A 20,247-nucleotide genomic window follows, 5' to 3' on the forward strand; every position below is an offset into this window, starting at 1 on the left:
GTAGGCTACATAATAATACTAATAATGCGTACGTACGTATTATTACGTAAGTACGTAGGCCTACTATAACACGTACTAATAGTGTACCTACGTACGTGTTAATATTACGTACGTACGTAATATTAAAACGTACGTACGTATTAGATAACATGTACGAACGTGATATTAATTTTATTTTATTATTATTATTATTATTATGTCCCCTCTAGGGCTTCGTACCATGCAAACCTTCAAACAATAAATCATACGTCCGCCCTTATGAGGGCGGGCATCACTCTCAGTTAGAAATTTATAATGCAAAAATCGCAGATTACTCATATATTCTTTGGTGGTGTACTTTGTGTGTGTACGTATATATGTACGTATAAACGGTAGTAATCTTTTTTTAGGTAAAAATGGCTGAACAGAGTTCGGTTGAGAGGTGGATAACTTTCGCAAAAGAATGTAAATATCTTCCAGAAAATGATTTAAAAGTACGTAAATAGTTTGTTATTTTGTATATTTTATATGCTGAAGAAGACAGTATACACGAACAGATGTGTAATTACTTACTTCCTGTCGAAGCTTGTTTTTATTATGCTAGGCCTCCCCGCCACCCGTCTTGTTTGTTCTGTGTTTGTGTTGAATTCATGCATGTCCCACAACCATACTAGCGGCTTAGTAGTCCAACCGCTGTACGTGGTCATTCTGGCCCAATTTGTGAGGATGATGAGACATATTAATAAAATGTCTCATCGTCCTCATATTATTATCCCTACATGTACTACCCCATAGTTTCTCTGAAAAGAAAAATATTATACAGATATTGACTGCTTAGACTAATTAGAGGTTAAATATAAGATTTGACATCCCTGCTGAGGGAATGATATTTTGTTAAAGGAAATATTCCCTTGAACAATATATCATTCCCAAGCAAGGGGTTGTCAAATCTTACATTTTACCGATTTAAAAGGCGATATCTGTTATATTACATAATAATAAATATATTATATTACCAACAACTGCAGGGTCGGGTGTAGCTAGGCCTCCTTTTAGTAATAAGCCTGGTTGGGCATTGCATTCACCTTACCCTGCGAAGAATAATATACAGATAATTACTAATTAATGATTCCTTGACCTTGGCAATAAAATATTCACTTAGGCCTAGGCCTAGGCTAGGTCGTTTAAATTAACAGAAGAATTTCCATCAATAAGCCTACATTAATAATAATAATAATATTAATATCAGGTAGGCTGCGCCGCGCGTAACAGGTGACAAACGGTCTTTCATCACATCTAGGGAGGACTATTAACAAATGAGGGCGCTATGTATGCATAGTTTAAATAGTTTAGTGGATTAATTTCTTCAAGCAAGTTGCGTGGCACATCGGATAAAGTGTTTTGTGATGGAGTGACAATTCATTGCGAGTTCAAGTCCCAGTAGATGTTCTTGTATATTTATCGCCAAACGCTGGTGTTGCCACACGAAAATTACACAGTCAATATCGTCATACTCGAGGATATATACGATTTACGATCCTCGCAGCGGTAGTCATGTGATGCAGTTTCAACCAATCACATTCACGTATTTACATAGGCTATGTAATATAAAAAGATGTTTTTATACTGGGTGAAAATTATTGGTTGGGTGTTTTTTTGGTCCATCAGAAAAAAAACACCATAGCCATTCACGTTTTCCATAAAAATGGCCATTTGAGTTGTCAATTGGCAAAAAAAAAATTGATATCTTTCACAACACTGGCGAAAATAAACTTTTGCAATTTAAACAATTGAAATCGGATTATTCATTAAAAAGTTATGGTCTGTTAAAGTGGTCAAAAAATATATGGAACCATTTTTGAAGGGTTATAACTTTTATATTACCGTAGTTCCCCGGGTATAATCCCACCCCCCTTGTACGTGAAATTTTCCCGAATTTGGGAGGTGGGACTATACCCGGGGATTTCCCGCTGCATGAACTGAAAATGACGATATTTCTTCTAGCTACGATTTAGGCTATCTAAAAGCTATATTCCGATGTAGGCCTAGCAATTAGACGGCCAGGCCATCTAGGCCTAGGCGGCCTAATTGTTCTTACCTGTGCTATGCCTACCGTATAGATTTTCCCCGAGATTTCTACTTAAAAAATACCCTAAAATGTGATCTAGGCCTAGCTTCCTAAATCGACATGAACTCGATCATACGAGTTCTCCATCGCATGTTGTTGCATGTGACACAAACTCTAATCTGCACAAGCTGGTCGATATAGAGGGCGGTGTTTTTTTACGGTAATCAAGCATGCACAGTAGTGTAAACAACAAGAAAGAATGTACACGACGGCGAAAGGATGTACAGAACGTGACGATCGGGGCATGCTAGCCTTAAGGTTGTATTCAACTTAACAATGTTTGATGAGTTTTAAGTCAGCCAAATTCAGAGAAATTACTCTATTTTTTTGGTGAGAAATTGACGTCGGCCTAGCTAGCTACAGTAGGCCTAGGCCCACCTCTGGCCTAATGTTAAATTATACACTGGGACTTTGCCCGAGGATATGCTTGCGTGTGAAGGTAATCGTAAAGTCGGGGGCGGGATTATACCCGAGGTGGGATTATACCCGAGGAACTACGGTAATAATTTGAAAGTTCTTATTTTTGCCAAACCCATAAATACAACCGAGTTTGGTGGATAACTTTTCTGTTATTTTATCGGGTGAATCGTTTATTGATGTTTCAATTTTTTTCAATTTCAACATTAACTGTATCGGTATTTTATATACCAATGGGTTGCTGAATACTTGGAATTCCATTTGATTGAATTGTGGATACGCTTGTGTTGTATAGCAATTGTGGCACAACCACAACAACCACAACAACCACAGATTAACATTTTCCGACGAAGCCTTTTGGTGGATAACTTTTTCTGTTATTTTATCAGATGAATCGTTTTTTGATGTTTCTATTTTCAATTTCAACATTAACTGTATCGGTATTTTATATACCATTGGGTTGCTGAATTCTTGGAATTCCATTTGATTGAATTGTGGATACGTGTTGTATAGCAATGGTGGTATCAGCGCTAATACTTAATGCCAGTAGGAGTATTCGCAATAAATCCATTAAACTATCAGCCTATCTTGCCATCCACGAGGTTGATATTATTGTCACAACTTGGCATTCCATCGCAGTACCAGATAATTCGGAAGGATAGAGTTAACAAGAAGGGAGGCGGCGTTTTAGTGGCGACGATCTCGCTCCTGTTCAAATGAACTACAACTCTGCAATTCTATACGAAGTTATATGCTTTTCAGTAACTGTTCATAACTGTAAAATGTTATTCATTGCGTGTTATTGTCCACCAAACGTGCCTATAGCGTTTTGGAACAGTTTTAGCAATGATTTTCTTGTTTCACTTCTACCTGAGCTGCCAATGTTTGATAGCTTATTTATTGTTGGTGATCTCAATTTAAACTGGGATCAACCAAACTGTAGCCCTCCATCATTCAATGATGCTATGGATTCACTTGATTGTATCCAATTAGTTAATGGTATCACTAGGCCTAACCCAAATAACCATGTAATTGAAACCACAATTGATTTGGTATTTACAAATAGGCCCGATCAAATATCATCGCTCTGTATTATTGATAATCCAGTTGAGAGTGATCATCATGCTATTTCCTTAAACATTTGTAAAACTAAATTTTATTCTAAACAATTAATTAATAGTTTCTTAAGACTGACGTTGATCATCTTCTACAACTTTTTCACCTAGCCCCATGGGGAATCTTCATTGACAATAATGTAGATGATTCATGGGAAGGGTTTCTTGATATATATGATGCTGTGATACGTGATTGTGTTCCACGTCGTACTAAGAAGATGAAGAAACGTCACCCCTGGGTTACTGATGATATAAAGAAAGTTATAGCAAAGAAACGTACATTGTTTCAGAAGGCTAAACGCCAAGGTACTATACTTGCATGGGAGGAGTTTAAGCGAGTCCGTAATGATGTAAAACAATTATGCCATAAATCATATTATGATTATGTGAACCGACTGTTCACGGGGGATAAAACACGGAAAGCCTTTTGGTGTTTTGTCCGTGAACGCAAGCGTTCACCGGCCCCAACCTCGTTTGACATTAACGGATTCGTTAGTTCTACTCCATCCGTCATAGCAGATAGCTTTAATAACCACTTTGCATCTATTTTTAATGTATCTAAACCCTCTCCGACAGACCCTCCTATATGTTCCTTCCCTGTATCTAAACCCTCTCCGACAGACCCTCCTATATGTTCCTTCCCTGTATCTAAACCCTCTCCGACAGTCCCTCCTATATGTTCCTTCCATGTATCTAAACCCTCTCCGACAGACCCTCCTATATGTTCCTTCCCTATACCTGAACTTTCATCGGTTGATTTCGATATCAATGACATTTAATCCAGCTTAAAATAAATAAGCTTGATATTAATAAATCCCCTGGTCCTGATGCCATACACCTGTATATTCTTAAAACGGCATCATATATGTTAGCTCCGCCACTTCATAATATATTTAAATTAACTTTGAAGAAAGGTAAAATACCATCTTCCTGGTGTATTTCCCATGTAACTCCAGTTTTCAAAACTGGAAACAAAGCAACTATCTCAAATTATCGACCAGTATCACTTACACCAATATGTTGTAAAATACTTGAGAAATATATTCAGTCTGCTATATTTGAACATGTTACTTCAAATTGCCTTATCACTGACGTCCAACATGGGTTTTTCCCATCCCGCTCATGTGTTACGCAGCTAACTAACCTTCTCCATAATTGGGCATCGTCGCTGGACAAACCACGCCCACCTAGAATTGATGTTATATTTTTAGATTACTCTAAAGCCTTTGATAAATTACCCCACCAAATTGTCCTAAATAAACTCGCTACACAGTTTAACATTAGAGGTCAAATATGGAAATGGATCCAATCTTTTCTATCTAATCTAATTCAGAAGGTTATATTCCAGGGATCTCTCAGTAGCTCACGCTCTGTGACATCTGGAATACCCCAAGGTAGTGTGTTGGGACCCACAATATTTAACTTATTTATCAATGACCTACCATCTTGTGCCCTATTCGCCGACGATACGATCATTTATAGGGATATACAGTACACAGTGTTGATGATGAACTTTTAATTAGTTCAACGTGATCTAAATACGCTCTCCACATGGTGCAACTTAAAGAAATGCAATTAAATTCAAATAAAACCTGTATTCTATACATCACCAGATCTAAAAAGGCATACCGTCCAAATTACTACCTTAATGATTCCCCAATACAATCGGATACTCATTCTCACCTTGGCGTTACCATTAATCATACTTTGACTTGGGATAACCATGTACAAAATGTTACTGCAACAAGGGCAAATAGGATGATTGGTTATATTGCGAGTATTGCTGGGGGCACCTCGTCAGCAGCTGTATTTGCATGATACCGAGCTCTTATCATTCCCATACTCGAATATGTGATTCCCGCATGGCTTCCCCAGAGAGTAAAATTGATTGATAAGATCGAATCTGTTCAACGTAGAGCCACATGGCTAGCATTGAAACAGAGAAGAGGAGATATGGAGTATGATGTTAGATTAAAACAACTCAATTGGCCCCGTATATCGAGCCGAAGAAGCTATCTTTTAACATCATTTGTATGTAAAACACTAATAGGTTCTATTGATTGTAAAACTGTTTGCATTGCTCAGTTATCCATGTCTTCCCGCGACTGTGGGAAGATATCCATGATGAAGTGAAAGATTCCCTGCTATTGGATTATTTCCCTACATTCCTTGCTAAACTTAAAATAAATTTGTTCTCCGATAATAATTAGGCCTATGTATATAATTTAAAATACTTTTTATATTTATTAAATGATTTAAACTTAGCTTTGGAATCTTGATATATTATATTTTAAGATGGTATAATCATTGCTTGTGAAACTGGGTGAGTGGGGAACACAGGCTTTAAGTCATAGTGATTAGGTTCGCTTTTGTGTCCCATGCCAGCTCACTCAGTTGGTTCTATTGTTTTTTTTTTGTATGTCGTGTTTTTCATGTTTTATATTTTGCAATATAAGAATAAGAACAAGACTATTTTTTTTAAGGTAGTCCTTGACATTTTTTTTTTAGCTATCACCCTCCAAAATTTGTCCCAATGTCTCAAAAATGCCCAAAAAGTTCCCGTCTTTAAATGATTTGTAACTTTTGAACCAGTGTGAGATTTGACTTCTTTTTTTTGCATTGCATAGAATGTAATATGTATTTTAGTACGATTATTTATATTGGCAGTTAGATAGTTGTATTTCTGAAATACAACATAAAATATATATTGTGACTGTGTTAAAAAACTGTGTGGGTATTGTTTCTTTTCATTAAATATTATTTTTTGTAAGTATACATTTGTAAGTGACCTACTTAATTTCATATGCAGTATATTTCAATGTGTTATAGCTCCTCAGAATGAAAAGTGACCCGCATGATTAAAACTTATTATGGAAGCTGTTGAATTGTATGAATTTCTATAAAAATGTTGTCTATCTGATGTCATGACGTCATCATATGGCCAGTTGAATTAAAAAAGTCAGATTTTCATCTCAAAGTGACGAGTTCAAATCTAGTTGTAACTTTTTTTTTCTTTTTTGTAAATATTTTTCTAAATATAATAATGAGTGATATAAAATTCAATTTAAATTAATACAGGTTAAATAAACATTTAGTTGGAATTTTATCACATTTATTAATTAAGTTAAATTAAACAATTTAAGCACATTTAAAACATTTTTATGTTAAGCACATTAAATAAACATTTACCGTAGATTAAATATTTAAAAATAGTTAAAATTTAAACATTTTACAATTTTATAAACATTAGTCAAATCTACTCTCGTTGATGTCTTTGTTTAAATTTAATCTGTCTGCGTGCAGAATCAATAGACTTAAGGCATTCCTTCAATCGGAGATCGATTTCTCCAACAGGGACAGTAGCTAAGTTACTTCGGTCTTGACGATTAAGTCAATTCTGGTCGTGTTGAGTCGAGCAGCGCCATTTCGTTCTGACGTGTTGTAATTGCGTCTTTCTTCCTTGGTGAAGTAGTATTTTGTCAATAGTCATGCCATATTTAGTCGGTCGTTGGTAAAGTTGTGTAGTCGTCGCTGTAAGTGTAAGTCCTGTGGAATTTGATTGGGGTCATTGTTCAATGGTGGTTATTGGTTTTGTGCTGCTTATGGCTGCTGTTGTCTGATGGTAGTTTGTTGTTGAAGTGTTGCCATAATGTCAGATACCTGTTGGTGCAGTGTTTGTTTTTGTCCTTTGTGTCTTTCAGTTGGTCTTCCACACGTCCCAGTCTAAGTTCAAGTCGGTCTTGGAAATGTCATTTCCTTGTCGTAGTCATTGGTCAATTCGGCTAGTGTCTGGTCTGCGTTGTGGAGGTCAATGTTGTCGGTATCATAGATCATAAATCGGTTCTTAAATTCTTCAGTCAGCAGTTAGTTGTATTGTGTATATTATGGATTGCAATAAATATTACAAACAAAAAACAAACAAGGTTATTGTATCTCAAAAAGTTAACCTTTTCGCATTATAACCTAGAAATAGGTATCCCAATGTAAAAATTCAAATTAATGATGGTACTTTTTCTTTCAGTTAATCAAAAGGAACTTAAAGAAAATAAACATTTGCAATTTAAATGATAGAAATCGGATTATCAATTCAAAAGTTATCGTCCGTTGAAGTTGCCAAAAAACGACGATATTCATAAACTCTGAAAGAGAAATCACTACATGTCAAACTTAAAAACTTTAGAGCCAATTTTGTAATACATGCCTATGTTTATTATAGCTTTTCAGAATTAAATGCAAAAACAATACTTCTTATTCAACTTTTAGTCAGTTGTGTATGGCTTGGTGGTCTGTGCTCGCGTCTATAGCATTCAAGGTACCGAAATCGAGTCTCACCTTGGGAAACAAAAGGAAATAAGTTTTTGAATATCCGTATTGTCAATTTTATTTCTTAGTGTATAGATTATACGCATGATTTATAATGAAATCTAGGACAAATGTAACTTATATCTTTATTATTATATAACAAAGGGGGTTTATGACATTATACCCAGAGAGATCTTTGATCAGATTGTGATACCGGCTATTGTATTTGCTAGATCCTATCTTTCATAAATTATAAATAATTAAAGATTCCTGAAAATGGTTCTTGTAAAAATCAATGCATATAACTATAATTCGTCATAGTGACGAATTAAATCTAGTTTATTATTGATATTGTGCCAAAGATTTGTAAATGTGAAAATTATCTTTAATAAGGGAGCGTGCCCAAATGTTTCAACTTTGTTAATCGTGTTGATCAACAATGCTCTATTTATGCAAGCTGATTTACATACGTTTCTACAGCGTTAGGTTAGTGTAGTGATGCGAACAGTATTTCAATAAACCAGCGGAGTTCCCCCTGAAAGCATTGTGACGTATTGTGTGTTTGGCAGATCCTGCTAGCGACGTAAAGCTATATTTATCGCATCAGACATGATTATGAATATGAATATACTTACTAGTTACTTATATTTTAACTGAACTGATTTACGATTTTGATGATGTTCTTATCAACAAACAAACAAAATATTTATTTTAAATAATCGATTTCTCTGACTTCAACTTAATGAAGTTCAAGTTAAGAAATATATCGCTGACCAGCCTGGTACTAGACATAAAATTATTAATAATAATTACTGTATCCTACTGTACCAACCAGGCTACCACCTTACAATGTAGCAACCAGGCTACCACCTTACAATGTAGCAACCAGGCTACCACCTTACAATGTAGCAACCAGGCTACCATCTTACAATGTAGCAACCAGACTACCACCTTACAATGTAGCAACCAGGCTACCACCTTACAAAGTAGCAACCAGGCTACCACCTTACAATGTACCAACCAGGCTACCACCTTACAATGTACCAACCAGGCTACCACCTTACAATGTACCAACCAGGCTACCACCTTACAATGTACCAACCAGGCTACCACCTTACAATGTACCAACCAGGCTACCACCTTACAATGTACCAACCAGGCTACCACCTTACAATGTACCAACCAGGCTACCACCTTACAATGTACCAACCAGGCTACCACCTTACAATGTACCAACCAGGCTACCACCTTACAATGTACCAACCAGGCTACCACCTTACAATGTACCAACCAGGCTACCACCTTACAATGTACCAACCAGGCTACCACCTTACAATGTACCAACCAGGCTACCACCTTACTTATCAACATTATAAATATTATTAGAGTCAAAGTTATCGACCAGGTCGAGGGGAAAATTGAACCGAAAAAACATGCGGCCCCTCTTCGGTGTAGGCTAATACACAACGTTCAGCGAGGCAAAAAAATGCAAACGCGCGTGCCGCTCTAAAGGCCTACCTGGATACACACAACCTGAAACAGAACAACTCGCATTCTTATCATGTAACAGGGACCATGTTGTTATGGTCATCCTAGGGCCTGTTTCTGCTGCAACTGCTCAAAATACGGTATAAAAATACGGTATAAAATACGGTATTTTTTATACCGTATTTTTTAGTACCCCGTTTCTGCTAACAATACTTCTTGGGTGGTCGTGTTAAATTTCATCTTTTTTACCCAAATTGCCATTCATTTATTTGATCGATAATTAAAAGTCGCAATAAAGGAAATTTTACGTCTCACTTTCAACAGCCTAGCCCTAGTGATAGAGATGTTGTGAGAGCACAGAAAACATCGTAATGGGGACAATTAATTCGTTCCCTCCCCGAGTTATTGTATTTTACAATGTTGTACTACTTTCGCAGGCTCTTCAGCTTTGAGTTTACTTGCTTTGGAGACAAGTCTATTCCATACTCCTGCTTTATTTTTTTAGAAATGTCTTTATAAATGTGGTTGTCCCTTTTATTACCTTTTAGTTGGCCAGACATTTTAGCTTCCCCACACACATTTATTTAGTAAAACTGTGACGTCTTCGCTCCACATTTTCGCCGAATATATCTATACACGTGTGTAAAGCAGCTGACAGCGACAGAAAATAAAAACACAAATGTTAACCTTTTGTCATGTAAAAAAAAAATACGGTATTTTTTATTGGCAGCAGAAACGGGTACAAAAAATACGGTATAAATTTGTAAATACCGTATTTTATCCACAAATTTTGTGGGGAAAATACGGTATACAAAATACGGTATATTTTTTATGAGCGCAGTTTCTGCTGCCAAAAATATACCGTATATATACGGTATTCAAAAAATACCGTATAATATACGGTATTTAGTTGGCAGCAGAAACAGGGCCCTAGTCAATCTATTGACTATGCTCTCATGTTTAAACAGTGTGTACTGTTATATCTTTACACCAGTACACACTTGTCTGGCTGTGTTCCTTTGTTCGAATCGGTTGATCGATATAATAATATATATTCTGTGGCAATATCAAAAACAACTTTTTTTTTGTGCAATAAATTTTTATATAATTATAAAATACATTTGAGTTAAAAAATGTTTCATATTTATAAAAACATGAGTTTTTTTTTAACTCATTTTCAGCTATGAAAGCCAAAGCAAAGGTTTTTTTTTCAATTTTGATAATGAACAATATTTAACACTTTTTATAGTTTTAAAAATGTAATACAGTTTAGTAAATGAATGACATGCACGCCCTATAGTAGTATGTAATATTAACAACATAACAATAGCGATATTCTACTCTGTTAATAGAATAATATGCAAAGTGTACCGAAATGAAAATGTTTTTTAGAGAAAACTATGTAAAGAGATAATGGCTTATGTATGGAAATAAAAAATACACCTAAAGAAAAAAACAGTAACACATAGACTCACAGTTTTTAAACAAATATTTTAAAGTTTTTATTTAAATTTATTTGCCAATTTGGTTACCCATTGACTTTAGACATGCCTGAGAAATTCCCAATTTTATTCTGATTTTTTTTTTATTTTCGTAGAAATTATGTGAACATGTATGTGAGCTGCTTCTGGAAGAGTCCAATGTGCAGCCAGTTAGCACACCAGTTACAGTTTGTGGTGACATTCATGGACAGGTATAAAAGTCTGTTTTACACAAAATACTCACTCACTCATTATTGAAGTTCTCTAACAATTGTAGTACTGTAGCTTGCTTGTTCAGTTAACCTTTGCTAGAGGATGTTTGACCTGTATCTACGCACGCTAGCCGTTCTCAAAGTCACAAATGGCGCCTGAAAGTCTCATTTGGCGAAAACAAAAGTAGGCATAATTCGCCAGATGACGAAGCTGAGCTTTATATATTGTTTTTTCCATACGTAATAGAATCATTAGATTAATATAAATTGCCAACGAGCGAAAATGTACAGTGACTCCACGATCTAGTCTCTCACCTCAGGGAAATTCCACTTCTTCAGCATCATCGATCAAAGTGCGCTGATTGTTTAAGTGGCAGATTATTCGTTAAAAGACACAAAATTTACAAATATCAAATTTGATCAATGTTTACTTTCAGTTTTATGATTTAGAAGAATTATTCAGAACAGGTGGCCAGGTTCCTGATACTAATTATGTATTCATGGTAGGTCTGACATTCTGTTTAAAAAACATAGGTTTACACACAACTTTACTTTTGAGTATGTTAATTTTATCCATGAAAAATCAGTGGAGTTGCTCTGTATTTGAACACATCAGTTTTTTCTCTGCGGATTATAATATAATTTGACCTTGAGAGTAATGTCGTAAGCTAATACTCTACAAAGGCCAATTTACACAGACGAGTGGTAACGGTAAGTGGAAAACCAGTGTGGCGCAGGGTGTTGGACTACTGATCGTGAGATCGAGGTTCGAACCCAACTCTCGCCGCATTTTTTGTATCCTTTTAGGCAAGATACTTTACTTACGTTTGCCTCTCTCCACCCAGGTGTATAAATATCAATTTTCAAAAATTATCTATTGTATCTCAAGTCTCAATAATTGTGTATCTGTATTCTCAGGGTGACTTTGTAGATCGTGGATATTACAGTTTAGAAACATTAACTCGTTTATTGACAATCAAAGCCAAATGGCCTGACAGAATCACACTTCTAAGGGGTAACCATGAAAGTCGTCAAATAACACAAGTTTATGGTTTTTATGGTAAGTTTTGTATATAATTTATTTCTTGAATATTACAAAACAGTACATAATAGGTAGTTACATTTGTAGGCTGCTTGTTGGATTTGTAACCACAATAAACAACAACAACAACATAACCAAGATGATAGACAACACTATGATTTTCTTTGTAAGTGTGTGAAAAGAGTTAATTTCAACTATTGATTACTTGAAGAAACATAAAATTGTCCCAAGAATATTTAATACAATACAATTTAATTGTATTGTATTAAATATTCTTGGGACAATTTTTAGGTTAAATACAATGTTTTTAATCGTTTAGTTTCTGTTGTGTTATGTATTCAATAGCAAAATAAATTTTCTACTGGGGAACCTTAAAAAAACTAGGCCAATTTCAACAATATAGTATGGTGGTGGTTTATCGAAGAAAAAGAAGTTTGTTGATCATATCACTGAGGCTTTACTTACTGTATAGTACCATTATAAAAATAATTAATTGTACTTTATTACTTTAATTTTGTAGATGAATGTCAGACAAAATATGGAAATGCAAATGCATGGAGATACTGCACCAAAGTTTTTGATCTTCTTACAGTAGCTGCAGTAAGTGTTGTAGTTCTACAGTACACAATCTTGTATACTAGAGTTTCCCACAATATGTGCCATGTCAAAAGCAGTGCTGAGTCGCAACCCTGACTTTTGATATACAATGTGAAGAATGAGATTTGAAAAATGCATCACATCAACCTATATCAGCAGTATTCCAGTCAATGGAATTTAGTTTGATTAGTTTTGATTCCCAGTAGAAAAAAAATCCTGCCACAAAAAAACACAAAAGATGCCCATCACAAGTGTGGAATCTAAAAAGGAACCCTGGGCTAGTACTTATAAAACTTGGATGGAGTTTGATGTTGGTACCTTTCACACCAAAACAGTGGTGTGTTCCCACAGTTCACCCTCTGGAGAACGTTCAGCTGTTCAACCCCGCTGTTTTAAACACCAGAGTTGTGTGATTTTACCTTTTACACCAAAACAACTCCGGAGTATCTCCACAGTTTTGAAAGGGGTTTAAAGACACATCCCTAAAAAAAATAAAATATCGTTATTTATCTAGAGTTCTTTAACAGACTTACTATTTATTTTGGCAAACATAATCCAATATGGATTTAGAAAAACTAATTTGGCACTAGTTGACCTTTGTGACAGAGTATTTAGTTCCATAAGCAAAAATGAGTTTACAGTTGGCGTCTTCCTTGATCTGAGTAAGTATTGTGTCTCCATGGCCTTCCGCTACAATTGATCAAAAGTTACTTTTAAAGGTCAACAATTCACAACATTCTCCTCTTTTGACTCTACCTATTCAAATATTATTTGTGTTGTGCTCTTAGGCCCTCTCCTCTTGTTTGTCTATGTGTTTGATTTGCCAAACTCTTCTAAACGCCTTTATTTTATTCTCTTTGCCGGCGATTCGAACATCCTTCATTCCCATCAAAATATTAATGTTCTTTTTGAACAAATAAATTTGGAACTCAAACCGGTATCAAATTGGTTTAAACCCAACAAACTGTCATTAAATATTTCCGAAACCAACTTCATAATCTTCTTACGCAAAAATACTAAATCAACTCATTCAAAACACAAAATTGTTGTTGACGCACTGAAATTACACGAGTTCAAGAAACTAAATTTTTAGGAGTAACCATAGACTCCACATTGTCATGGAAATCACACATTAATAATATATGTAATGTCAAGAAATATTGGTGTAATTGAAACATTATCTTCCTATTAATATACTCTTTATTTTATACAATGCATTAGTACTTTCTACAATGCATTAGTACTTTCTACAATGCATTAGTACTTTCTACATTTCTTACTGTAATATTGCCTGGTCCGGTTCACTAAAAAAGTTTGGAAACTTATGCCCCTGGACAAGCTTCGAAACCACTCATATTTACGGTTTATTTAAATTACAAAAAAGTGTAATTTGCATCTGTTTAAGGGTTAGTCTTAACTCTCATTCTAAAAGTTGGTTCCCACTAGAACGTAACGCAAGGATGTAAACGCAACGCAAGCGTTTTAACCAATGACAAGCGAAGTTATAGACAGTTAGCAATCACAAGCGAATAAGCCATCGCTTGTGATTGGTCAATTCACTTGCGTTGCATTATGTCCTTGCGTTGCGTCGCTAGTGGGAACCACACTTAAGGCGTTATTTTATAACCTAAAGGTCCTAAATATTTTTGATATCAAATACAAACTACTATCTTTATGTTTCAATCCCAAAACTCTCTTCCAACTCATATCACTTCCCTATTTAGCAAACCATCCATTTTATCACTTGATGCGTTTTTCATCATCTAATTTTCACTCAAAATTTCGTCCCTCACAAATTACCAGAAACTCTATTATTATATCTTAAGTACCAATTCATCTAAAATCAAAGAAATCAGTAGCCAGCTTCAAAATCACTTATAAAAGAAATCAATAATTAACGACTACATTTCCTAATTTATCTATTTTAAAAAAATCTGTTTTGTTAATAATAATAATCTTGTATTAGTAAGTTTGAAAACTTGAAAATAAATAAATGAAATTTAAAAAAAAAGATGTATTTCCCTCTGAAAAATAATTTTTTACAATTTTGTTGTTGAATATGCCATTTTAACGTCGCATAATAGTTATTTACTTTTACCAAAAATTGGATCTGAAAAAAAATTATTTACCTGAAAAACTGTAATTTAAAGCAAAAAAATAGTAAAAGGGTTTTGGTTGGATTTTGTTTGTTTGTTTCTTTATTTCCATTCACAACAAAAAACATAAACATACATAAAAATTCATTGCCTATTGTATGCAAATGGATAAAAGGCACATGCCCAACCATGGCTTTACCTAATAATAAAGAACGAGACAATTAATCCTTTAGTCTTTTTTTAAATATTGCCTATACCGTGCTGGAAAGAAGAAGAAAAGAGATCATGCAGGAATTAACATTAGAATTGCACTTAAAATCATTTTTATAATGTAGGCGGCCTACATAAATTTAGAATACTATAGTATTATTGCGCCTACTTTGCAAAAATAACAATAGGCCTATACCCACCACACGGGGGGCCAGCAATCTTTGTGTATAATACCATTCCAATCGTTACGTTTATAAATGAAATAATATCAGTCGTTGACAAATCTTCTCATAAATAGTATAACATTAATGCAAAAATGCCTTGAAAACTAGGCAGGAACAGGTTGCCGTTTCTAGGCCTTACCTAAAAGCCTTAGCCCTAGCCAACAATGAGCGAGGCGCACCCTTAATTGTCGAAAGTTAGACTTATACACTGAAATATATGGTAGGCCTAGTCTAGACGTCCTTACATAATACAAGGCCTATTTCTGGAACATTAATAGTCTAGGTTAGGCCTATTTGACCAATGCAAACAAAAATAAAAGTTTTTTCTTTTTTTTTTGTAACGATATCACTAGAGTTGAACTGGATTTTACTCGTGTGATTGTCAATGATACAACTTGTTCATTGTCAGTAATTGAAATGTACTTTTTCTTGTAAATTGTTAACATTTTGCAATTTAACGTTGCGATATCACAAAAAGTGAAAACTATTCAAACTCTAATTTGTCATTTCAGATTATCGATGAACAGATTTTGTGTGTTCATGGCGGACTATCACCTGATGTAAAAACTTTGGATCAAATACGAACCATAGAGCGTGCTCAAGAAATTCCTCATAAAGGGGCTTTTTGTGATATCCTTTGTTATTGTTACCAACTCTTTATGTTAAAATGTTTAAGAAAGAATATTTTACATCTGAAATCAAAATTTGCATTTTTTCCTCACTTTGTAGTATAATTAAACTTGATTGAGCATATAGTTCTTTTGTCTCTTTTTGACCAAGTTGTATTTTGATAACAAAAAAACAATAGACCACACAAGTTAATTTTTCTTTAACTTATAAAAATTACATCTTGTTTGGTCAGATCCTGAGGATGTTGATACCTGGGCAATTAGTCCACGTGGAGCTGGATGGCTGTTTGGGGCGAAGGTCACAAATGAGGTCAGTTACATAAACACTCTACCACATCATCATTATTTTCTTATTATCTAGTATTCTCTTCTTTGCCTTTCAAAGTAACCTTAAAGATGTATTGTCCCCCAAAATCATGAAAAATAAAGATTTTGAAAATCGGACTTTGAATAGGCCATTTTGCAGTTTTAATGAAGTTGTTCACTTCCATAAGAAAAAAAATGGGGGAAAAAAATTATTTCACCTATAAAAAGACAAAATAAACAGTTAAATTACTCAAAAACTCATTGTCTTCCAGACAATTTGACCATTTTTTGCTTTAAATTACATTTTTCTCAGGTAAATAAAAATTTTTCAGACCCAATTTTTTGTGAGAGTGAATAACTATTATGTGACATTAAAATAACATATTCAACAAAAAAATTTAAACAAAATTTTTTTTAGAGGGACAATATATCTTTAATGTAATGTTGAATTTTATGCACATATTTGTCATCATTTTAAATCAGGATGGTATGTTATAAGCATTTTTTCCAGTGGATGTTAAGTTATGTCAATTTCAACCATTGAAGTTGAAGAGAGTTTAACTTTCACAATATGATTGTTAAAACTGACCAATCAAATGGTTTTACAAAGTATGTTATAGTTTGTGTACGCGCTGATAATTCTTCCAATTCAATGATGTTTTTCACCTTCTTTGCATACTTTTAAGTTAAGATATTTCAAAATAACAAGTGTAAGTAAAACTAAATTTGAATACCAATGCAATTTAATTTAATTTTTGTCTTTATTAATAAACATAAACATGTCTCAGACTAGAGTGCAGTATCAAGAACCCAAATGTTTGCAATTTTCCCACGGAGCTGACTGCGCATGCATGTCCCAATAATGCTCGATAGAAACAGCAAATATATAAATATGTAAATATTAGCTTTTTGGCTCGATGATCATCATTGTTATTTATTCAACACAATATCGACTGGAAAACAGGCTTTACTTATAGAATATGTATTATATACTTGATTGGCACATTGAGTAATTAAACTTGGTACTTGAGTACTTGAGTAATTAAACTTTTTAGACACAAATAATGTAAATGTTTTACTTTGTGGATTTCTTTTTTTAATTTTTTTTAGTTTGTCCACATCAACAATCTAAAGTTAATCTGTAGAGCACATCAGCTTGTTCATGAAGGTTACAAATACATGTTTGACGAGAAGCTTGTGACAGTTTGGAGCGCCCCCAACTATTGTTATCGATGTGGCAATATAGCATCGATAATGGCCTTTCGTGATACCAATAGTAAAGAACCAAAACTATTTCGTGCTGTACCGGACAATGAAAGGGTTATACCAACAAGAACCACAACTCCTTATTTTTTGTAATAGTTTTTAAAAGCAATTATGATAAAGGTATTATGGGATAGGTTAAGTGAAAATCAGGCTTGTATAAATGGAACACGTTCTGTGTTTGGTACTGTATACAACTTATTTATATTCATTGTCAGGCTTTCAACGAATGAATACAAAATTGTTCTATAGCAAACTTAATGTTCTAAAGTAACTTTCATTCAATTAAGCCGTTTACTCAAATATCAAAAGGCTATCAAAATATTTGCAAAATGCAACAGAATTTATGGAAACCAACATCAGATTTAAGGACACTTTTGCAATCCAATTTACAAACTGCTTTCTATATGTGCCTATTGCAATAATTGTTTAGAAATTTGAACAGCCGGCTATAAATACCAGCATGCGGATTGATATTTTCGTTTTGTTTCTGTGATTCATCCACTTTCGATCGAGTCATTAGATTCTGCCAAAAAAGTAAGACAATTACAGTAATTCAGCAACTAGACAATGGCGGGCTAGGTCTGTAGCTAGCAACTAGACAATGGCGGGCTAGGTCTGTAGCTAGCATATAATGTTTCTTTGTTGTTTACCAGCTAGGCTGGGCATAATTAACCATAATATATGCATTAGTTTTACAAAATGTCAACAATCGCAGGGAAAGTGTCTTTAACATGAAATTATCATTATTGCAATCATTTTTCTTTTAGCAACTGTAAAATAAACATAGACAATGTTATTTCAATTCATTCAATTATCTTGTTCTATGAATCCTTTAATTGATTTAAAAATCTCAAACAAGCATGGCAGATATTAAAACTGCTTTCACATCATAGATTTTAATCCATAATTCAGAAAGATAGATCAAGAGGCCATTAAAAATTGTACGATTTTTTTCTTTTGACCAGTAAACAGTGAGCATGAATGACCTTGCTTGACACCAAATAACTGAATTCGTGCCTGATGTGAAAGCACGCTCAAATCTTGTGATATTTACTCAGGACACTGGAGCGATTCCGGGTGTGATGTGAAAGCAGTTTATACTGTAATTTATTTATTTATACTGTTATTATTACAATTTATTAACTGATATAAAATAATCCATTGTATTACTATTGTAAATAAGCATGTTAATTCATATTTAGTGTATGATTTGTTCTATGAAAGCAGTTTGTGTCTTAAAATGATTTTATTTAATTTCTATGTAAAGCAAATACAACATTTAAGATATTACTGTATGTTCATTTGTCATGAATGTTATTCCAATAATCCATGCGAGTGTAGCCTCAAATGAATTTAGTAACTGACCCTTTTGCAATGATCATAATATTCACTCATTACTACTGAGCGCATAGTAATAACAATTTTGTATTTATTTTTTTATCAACATAATTTTCTGTGTTTTTTTTAGAGCCTAAAGACATAGGTTTATTTATGTCATTTGTATAATTTGAGTAAGATTTGATTTGGTGATATCATTAGCATGGAGGACAATCATAATATTTTGATCCAGTCAAAATAAAGAAGAAATAAAGACACTAGACCTATGTTTTTTTACCTAATTAAAGGTCACCCACTACATTAAAATTGTGAAAAATAAATTGACTAATAATTTTAGCGGAAATCCCAACATACATCGTGTGTTGGGATTTCCAAACAAAAGAACTGTAACTTTTCAGCGAAAATACCAGGTGTTCCTCAATTAGTATTAAACGGATTCTTCCAAAAAAGGAAAGAGAATTAATTCAGCAACTAGAAAATGTCAGGCTTGGCCTATAACTAGCATACAATTTTCATATGTTAGTAGAAACGTCTATGAGATAACTTTTGACGCGACCTACTTAGGTAGTGCATCGTTTTTCTCTTGTTATCATAATTAACCTTAGAACACACATTGAAGAAAAGAAATGACCTGGTTTAATGTTTTTATAGAGTTATATATTTGCAGGTCTAGTTTCTTTAACAAAATTACTAGTTATTTTATGTATACAGTACCAGTGTTACAGTAAACTATTGTATTGTATGATAGCAATTTGTTTACATTTTGTCTATCATAAATGTAAATATATAAGATATGCTTGCATTGAAAGATATAAACTGTGTTATTTATACTGTAAAATGTATATTTACAAAGTGCCACCATATTTTCAAATAAAAATTAATAAGTGGGATGTGTGAAATAAAGTTACAATAAATAATTCCTCTCCCCACCCAATCCTTGCGCTATTGATTATTCAGACTTCTATCACACGCTCTTGTGAACTAGCACAACATGACAACCCACCTCCTTATCCTAAAAGACTTGTTTTACCACCAGAACGATGTAGTCAGCTAATGAAACTATGGTGTCCCTGCCTAAATTGCTTGGCCATTTCCTGCTTGTGTGGCTGCATCCTTATGCTGGTCTAATAAGGTTTTACAGAAATGTTGATATTCCAAATGGGTTTCGATGGTAAAAAAGAATTTGAGACTAGATAATGTTATGGCTAACATTAAAGATATACATAATACAAGCCAACTAGGCTTCTTTTCAAGATAGAAACATCATTATTCCAGAAGATACTAGTTGTAGCATAACAACCAAACTGTCTATTCCAGAACACATGATGTCATGTAATGCTTTACTACTTTCCTTTACACAAATATTTCATAAAAATATTAAAAACCAAAACCACATTTTTTACTTATTTATTTATTT

General features: G+C 33.9%; 1 protein-coding gene across 1 annotated transcript; it reads left to right on the forward strand.

Moving 5' to 3' along the window:
• Positions 1 to 326: 326 nt before the first annotated feature.
• Positions 327 to 20,160, forward strand: LOC140046650 (serine/threonine-protein phosphatase 6 catalytic subunit). Its single transcript, XM_072091353.1, has 8 exons — positions 327 to 473; positions 11,027 to 11,122; positions 11,560 to 11,625; positions 12,041 to 12,182; positions 12,685 to 12,764; positions 15,804 to 15,921; positions 16,139 to 16,230; positions 17,337 to 20,160. The coding sequence occupies exons 1-8, from the start codon at positions 396 to 398 to the stop codon at positions 17,583 to 17,585; spliced, it is 921 nt and encodes a 306-aa protein (XP_071947454.1). The 5' UTR covers positions 327 to 395; the 3' UTR covers positions 17,586 to 20,160.
• Positions 20,161 to 20,247: the final 87 nt, after the last annotated feature.

This window comes from Antedon mediterranea, chromosome 4, assembly GCF_964355755.1.
Source record: "Antedon mediterranea chromosome 4, ecAntMedi1.1, whole genome shotgun sequence".
Taxonomy (NCBI): domain Eukaryota; kingdom Metazoa; phylum Echinodermata; class Crinoidea; order Comatulida; family Antedonidae; genus Antedon; species Antedon mediterranea.

Coding starts and splice junctions, on each gene's coding strand:
- LOC140046650 (XM_072091353.1), top strand. CDS start 396: ATGGCTGAACAGAGTTCGGTTGAGAGGTGGATAACTTTCGCAAAAGAA. Junction 474..11,026: donor TTCCAGAAAATGATTTAAAA/GTACGTAAATAG, acceptor TTATTTTCGTAG/AAATTATGTGAACATGTATG. Junction 12,183..12,684: donor ACAAGTTTATGGTTTTTATG/GTAAGTTTTGTA, acceptor TTAATTTTGTAG/ATGAATGTCAGACAAAATAT.